This window comes from Medicago truncatula, chromosome 4 (genome assembly GCF_003473485.1).
Source record: "Medicago truncatula cultivar Jemalong A17 chromosome 4, MtrunA17r5.0-ANR, whole genome shotgun sequence".
NCBI lineage: Eukaryota > Viridiplantae > Streptophyta > Magnoliopsida > Fabales > Fabaceae > Medicago > Medicago truncatula.
Genome location: NC_053045.1, coordinates 36,729,889 through 36,737,152, shown reverse-complemented (window position 1 = coordinate 36,737,152; position 7,264 = coordinate 36,729,889). Strand labels below are relative to the sequence as shown.

The 7,264-nt window shown below is 30.8% G+C and overlaps 1 protein-coding gene across 1 annotated transcript; it reads left to right on the top strand.

The window, feature by feature from the left end:
- Window positions 1-3,849: 3,849 nt before the first annotated feature.
- Window positions 3,850-4,725, top strand: LOC11444406 (peptidyl-prolyl cis-trans isomerase 1). The gene has a single exon (XM_003607224.4). It carries the CDS (start codon window positions 3,931-3,933, stop codon window positions 4,447-4,449), a length of 519 nt encoding a protein of 172 aa, XP_003607272.1. The 5' UTR covers window positions 3,850-3,930; the 3' UTR covers window positions 4,450-4,725.
- The last annotated feature ends 2,539 nt before the right edge of the window (window positions 4,726-7,264 follow it).

Here is a 7,264-nt window from a genome sequence, read left to right as displayed (position 1 = left end):
GTATGATAATACGTTTCTAATATTGGGTACTTAACTCACAAGTTCAGAAGTTACTTGTGAGTTTAGACGGCAATTAATGATTATGACTACATTCTCTCATTTGGCATTACTAGGCATACCGTATAAAACATGAAATAGATACATTTGGCCTCTTCAAAAAAAAAAATGAAATAGATACATTTGAAAAAACTTTTTTTTTTGGTAGATAGAAGAGATTGCAAAGTCATTATAAACTCACACACACAAAGTGGAGGTACTGGGGTTCGAACTCCGGTCATGACGTCCGACCTAATAATTTCGGCATTTTTGCCAGTTGAACTAGGATTTATGAGAAAAAAAAAAAAAAAAAAAACCTTTTAATTATATACCAAAATACTTGATTGGGTACGTGCACTCACTTTTTTTTTTTTTAATAATGCTGTGGAGCCAATCCTAGAATCAAATGCTTGTTTCTCGCCTCTACTTTGCCTTTTATGTGTGTCTAGACAACCAAAAGTACAACTTCAACGGCCATGGTTCTTTTGCTTTACTTTTATTTTTCCCCGGTCTTTTGTTTTTCATTACTCATTTAGTTTTCAGTGGTGCAGTGCTTTTTATTTAATATTATGTCTTTCTCCGGCAAATACTCCTCTAAAGTGGCCAATTCATTTTTTTAAAACGAAAAGAAAACATATTAACGGTGGAAAAAATCTAATTGATGGTATTTTATGCACATAACAAAGATTATCCGTGATTATAATACCCATATTTGAATTTCTCAAAATTTGAATGGAAGGCCAAAACATGATTCCAAATTCGAATGGTATTTTATGCACATGACAAATTTTTTTTTTTGAGAGGACATGACAAAAATGATCATGGTAACAAGTTTGAGTTTTTGGTATTTGTTGATTGATCGATCTTTTGTTTGGCTGATGATTATTATAAAACATGATTCCGACTAGGGGTAACTTACTGCGGTAACAGGTGATTTCGCCTGAGTGATAATCTTTGTTTAGGTGGGTGTTGATTCGAGGAGAGCATGATCATCTTTTATGGGTTGTTTGATCTTCAGTAAATAATACTATTAATTTTATCATTGATATCAACACAATTAAGAGGAAGATTGCAACATTGCATACTATTTATAACTAGCTTTGAGATTGGTGTAAATTTGGACTCTATTCAACCAACTTAATGATCACGATGAATGTCTCCTTAGCATTATGCCTCTCAATCACAATGCTCTTAAACTTCTGGTAAAAATCTAGCCTTCATCAAATTCTACAAAATTCTTCATATTTTATTAATTGTAGATATTAAATTATTTTTTAAGTTCAATTCATAGTGAATTTTATTTTGGTTTCTACATTGCATAATTTTGCAAGAGAAACAAAAATTGCAATTAAAATTAGGGAAATGTTAACAAGTACCTTAGGATACTTGTTAAAAAGTATAAATTTAAAATTTTATCTTAAAAATTGTGCATTCAACATATTCAAACAACAAAAAGTAACGTCTTCTACCTAAATTTCATTATCAAACAAAGAATATTGCATGTAATGATGGTTAGAAAAGGATTAGAGTATCAAACAACGTGCAACATGTGGATGAAAATAGGATCAATAATCTGTAGAGAAGCAGTGTACACTCGATGAAAATAATATTCAAACAGTGACACTCAAATGTGAAAGAACTGTGGTAAAAAGTGGAGAGAAAAATTGACTCAAAATCTCAACAGTTATATTATAGAAAGTAGGGTTAATTAAGTTTTTGGTCTCTATAAATATCTGCAGTTTTGTTTTTAGTCCCTATAAAAATAAATCACACTTTTTAGTCCCTACAAAATTTTCTGTTAGTGTTTTTAGTCCTTGTTAAATTAAAATTTGTTTAATTATGTTTAAACTTCTAAATTTTTGAAAGATTTTTTACATAATACATGTTCATAACATCGTAAGACACTCTTTTGTAAATTTTTTTAGTTTTTTAACATGTAATGAATTAAATATGAATTTTTCTAAAAACCAAATTTTCAAGATTATATTAATGAAAATTTGGACCTAATAATCAAATTTTAAGTTACTTTTTTGCGGAGGAACTTTGTATAATATTCTAAGTAAGTATGTGAAAAATATATGTTACAAATTTAAAAGTTTAAGCACAATTAAGCAAATTTTAATTTTACACGGACTAAAAGTATGTGTTGGTCCCTGTTAAATTGAAATTTGTTTAATTATACTTAAACTTTTATATTTTTAAATGATTTTTAACAGACATGTTAAGAACATTATAATAATCTCTTTTATAAAAAATTAGAATTTTTTAACATGTAATGAATTAAATATGAATTTTTTAAAACGCCAAAAATTCAAGATAAAACTAACGAAAATTTAGACCTAAAAATAAAATTTTGAGCTAATTTATTGTGGCGGAACGTTTTATAATGTTTTAAATAAGTATGTAAAAAATCATTAAAAAATTTAAAATTTTAAGCATAATTAAACAAATTTTAATTTAACAGGGACTAAAAACACTAACGGAAAATTTTGTAGGGACTAAAAAGTGTAATTTATTTTTATAGGAACTAAAAACAAAATTGCAGATATTTATAGGGACAAAAACTTAATTAACCCTAGAATGTAAAAAAAAATAACGATCACAATGAATGTCTCCTTCACACCATGTCTCTCGATCACAATGCTCTTAAACTTCCGGTAGCAAGCTAGCGTTCATCAAATTCTACAAAATTATTCATATTTTATTAATTTTAATATAAAATTATTTTGTAAGTTCAATTCATTGTGAATTTTATATTGGATATAAAATTCTTTATTGCATAATTTTACAATATGGAAACAGAAAATTGCAATTAAAATTAATCAAAGAGATTTAAGGAACAAGTTTTACACATCATAAAAAATTAAGGTCCTGCTAACCGGTGTCTCGGGGCATGGGTTAAGCATACTATAAAAGGAAGTATTATCATAAAAGGAAACTGTTTCTAACTTTATTATCAATTAATTACACAATTTCAATGCATTAACTACTATATAATTTCCTTTTTCATATCCTTAACCAGTGCCCTGGGACACCGGTTAGCATTTCCCAAAAATTAATCAATTAAAATTCTAATTAAACCTTGAAGAAGAAGAAAAACAAAATTAGATATATAAAAATGGATTTTGTTAGAAGCCATCCATAAATGTATCTTTTAGCAACCCTCTTTAGTTATAATTTTATTAAAAGACAACTTCATAAAAATTAATTGGTGTCTTTTAACAAATGCTCATAAAATAATAACTTGTTAAAAGACACCTTCATAAAAAATGTTTCTAGCAAATCCTTATAAAAATATTCTAGGGTTAATAGTGTTTTTCACCCTGTAATATATGTCATTTCTGGTTTTCGCCCTATAAAATTTTCGGTTTGATTTGCACCCTCGTAAAATTTTTATTTTCCGGAAAACACCCTTAATAGGCCATTCAAAAACTAAATTTTTTTGGAAAAAAATTCTGAAAATGGCCTATTAGATGTGTTTTACGGAAAATAAAAATTTTACGAGGGTCCAAATCAAACAGAAAATTTTATAGAGACGAAAACCGAAAATGACCATATATTACAGGGGTGAAAAACACTATTAACCCAATATTCTATAAGTATGAAGCGACGTCGTTTGGTTGTGCGTGAAAATAAAGTCCACACTCAATTAGTCAAGTGAAGAGAGCATATCCTCGGATCCGGATCACTAACCCTAGTCAAATCTAAACTCAACCACAGTTACGTCCATCTCTCAAAACCCGCCACGTGTCTCCATCAAACGGTTACCAACAAAGATATTCAGAACTACACGCCACTATAAATATCCACTCTCTTCTTCACCAAACCCCAAACCCTAACCCTATTCTTATTCTTCACTCTAGAGTTTTCAATTGATTCACTCTCCCCGCAACCATGGTTAACCCTAAGGTTTTCTTCGACATGAGCGTCGGTGGCAACCCTGCTGGACGCATCATCTTCGAGCTTTTCGCTGATGTCACTCCCCGCACCGCTGAGAATTTCCGTGCTCTCTGCACCGGCGAAAAAGGAGTTGGCCGCAGCGGCAAACCACTCCACTTCAAAGGATCTTCCTTCCACCGTGTGATCCCTCAATTCATGTGCCAGGGAGGTGATTTCACCAACGGAAACGGTACCGGAGGTGAATCGATCTACGGATCAAAGTTCGCTGATGAGAATTTCATCAAGAAGCACACCGGTCCTGGAATCCTCTCCATGGCAAACGCTGGTCCAGGAACCAACGGATCTCAGTTCTTCATCTGCACCGCTAAGACCGAGTGGCTTGACGGGAAACACGTCGTGTTCGGTCAGGTTGTTGAAGGTCTGGACATCGTGAAGGAGATCGAGAAAGTTGGATCTGGATCTGGAAAGACCTCAAAGCCAGTTGTGATCGCCGATTGCGGTCAAGTCTCTTAGATCGGTCGCATTTTGTTATGGTGGCTCTGAATTTAGATTCTGTGTTTTCGTTTTTTCGTTATTCTGTGTCGTTGAACTTTATTTTTGTCTGTGTTAGGGATTGTGGTGGTGGTGCTATTTCTGGATCGTATTGAACCCCCTCCCTTTTTGTGTTTCTGTTATGCCGTGTTAGTTGAGTGAGTTGTTGAGTCCTGTTATGTTAAACAGTTGTGTTAAACATAAAAAATGATGAGCTATCTTTCAATAAACTAGGATTACAACGCTTTTTGTGTTTCACTTTTAATAATTTTTTAATTTTTTGTCTGGCGATTATTATTCTGATATTGATTGGTGGTCGATTGTTAATTATGATTTTACAACGCTTGCAAATTGGGGTTAACAGTTTTTATCTTTGAACTTCGAAATATTAGAGGAATGTATATTAACAAATAACAAATCTAAACACATGTAAAATGATGGAAATAAAACTTTGAACAGTTTTTATCTTTGAACTTAGAAATATCAGATGATAAAGTTGTCTGAAATTTGAACGTTTTGGTTTTTTATAAACTAAATTACTTTTTAGCTTTTAACCATGTGGTATATGAAAGATCACATTATGTGTGTAATTGGTGATCTAGCCTTTGGCGTAACTGTACTTTGGATTTACACGTGATTCACGATATTATTTTGTTGAGGATGGAAGACACGATCTAGTGTCTTTTTGTAGTCGTGTCTGCACATAATGTGATCATAGATAGTGCAAAATTGAAAATATCTTTACGGGTGGCACCACTAATAATCAACTTCCCAAATATGCGGAGAACCACAACCGCAAATTTTCTGCTACGAGTTTTTACTTTTTAATTAGCTATCTTCATTTTATATTGGGAATGTGTTTGGTTCTATTCAATTCATGGTTACTCTTTTGAACATGATTAAGTTGACAACACAACAATGGACTAATTGGGTAGAATAGTTCAGTACTATTCATCGTATTATCAAATGTTTCTCTAATAATAGCAAACCTGATTATGATGATCCCTATGAAATTGTATTGAAAGAGAAATGATATTTGGAACTTTGGAAGTGTCTTTTTAGTTACACCCATAAAACATTTACACCTATAAAACATCATGTTACACCCAAAATTTCGCTAATATTTTATTTTAATACCAAAATAGCCCTTGTCCCATTGCTCCTTCTTTAATCCACTCTATCACTTTGGTTATCTGTTACTTACGGTTCTTAATTTTTGAAAAATTGATATATACACTTCAATTAAGGCTGAAATACATCAGAAAAAGATATGTAAATGTCCATTCATCAGTGGTTAACTGCCGGTAAAGTTATATTGATAAATTAATGGTGCCGTTGAAGTTATATTGGTAAATTAATGGTATTTCTTACCATTGAGTGAAGTGTGAACAACATTATTCTAATTTCTCACTTGTGCTATCCAATGTACGTTGATCAACATCTCCAAAGCCCAATTCCATTTCCTCTTACATCGATTTTAAAAACACTCAATCCATTCAGGTTGTCATATCCAAATCAAACTTATAAACATCAATTAACGTAGTTATCTGAATTAAGTTCACATAAAGAAATGGGAGTTCAGTTCACATCTGTCTTGGTGACGTATAATCAAATCAGTACATTTATCATATTGAAGAGAATTGATTTTGTCTGAATTGATTTTGGTTAAAAGTGAGTTGACATAATTTGATTTATGTTTGGATGCCTTAACATAAAAGTGATTCTTATCAATTCATGATGTTCTGATAGTTTGAATAAAAATTATTTTTGAATGTGTAATTACCAAGAAGGGCTCCAATATGTATATTAAAATTAGATTTAATTTCTATTTTATATAATTATTTAAATTTATTTTGTATTATTAAATTCAATTATTTACCACAAGAGTTGTTTTCACAATCTTTTACAGATTTTTTTAGGGGAATTTTTTTAATAGATTATTAAATTATATATTTAATAGGTTGATAACTTAATAAATAAAAGAATTCCATGAAATACATAATAAGATAAAAATAGGCTTTGAAACTCAACATTGAAAAAAATTAAATCTCACCGTAAAAAAAAATTAATCTGAATGTAAAAAAAATAATAACCTGCTAACTCAGCCAGAAAAACTATAAAATCGATGGTTATTGAATGAAATGAAAGTAAGGATAAACATGGAAAGTTAGGAGCAGCTATTATTAAAATAACAAATCAAATTGAATTAATTTCCACCGTGACCGCAGAAGCTACAAGTTCTAGCTACCATGTGAATCGATTTTGAGGGTTATAATCAATTTGAAAAATGGTTACCCAAACACTTTTATTTTCTAATAAACTCACGTTTACTTTTAAAATTTATAAAAGTTGTCCAAAAATGATGAAAATGGATTTTTTTATTACTTCATCCAAACACAAAAATTGAAAAATGAAAGTAATTTAATTGAATCATTTAAATTGCCTATAATTCTAAATTTTTTAAAATTTCTCAATTATCTCATCCAAACACACTCTAAGGGTAATAGTTCTTTGAAACAATGCAACGTTTAGCGACGATGCCAGAGGTGGTCTAATATATTTTCCCCATTAAGACAACAAAACAATGCAACAATTTATGATGCTGATATGGGGTCTTTGAAACAACTTGATTTGGTACCAACAAACAACAACGGTTAAGTTTCCATGAAATTTGGTTAGATGATTTCCATAAGTGGCATGAATGACATTCAGTCCACGAAATCCATACACACTAGGTGGTAACATCCAGAATATGGCAAGTTAAAATGTACTAATGTTGATGCTAGCTTCAGACAGT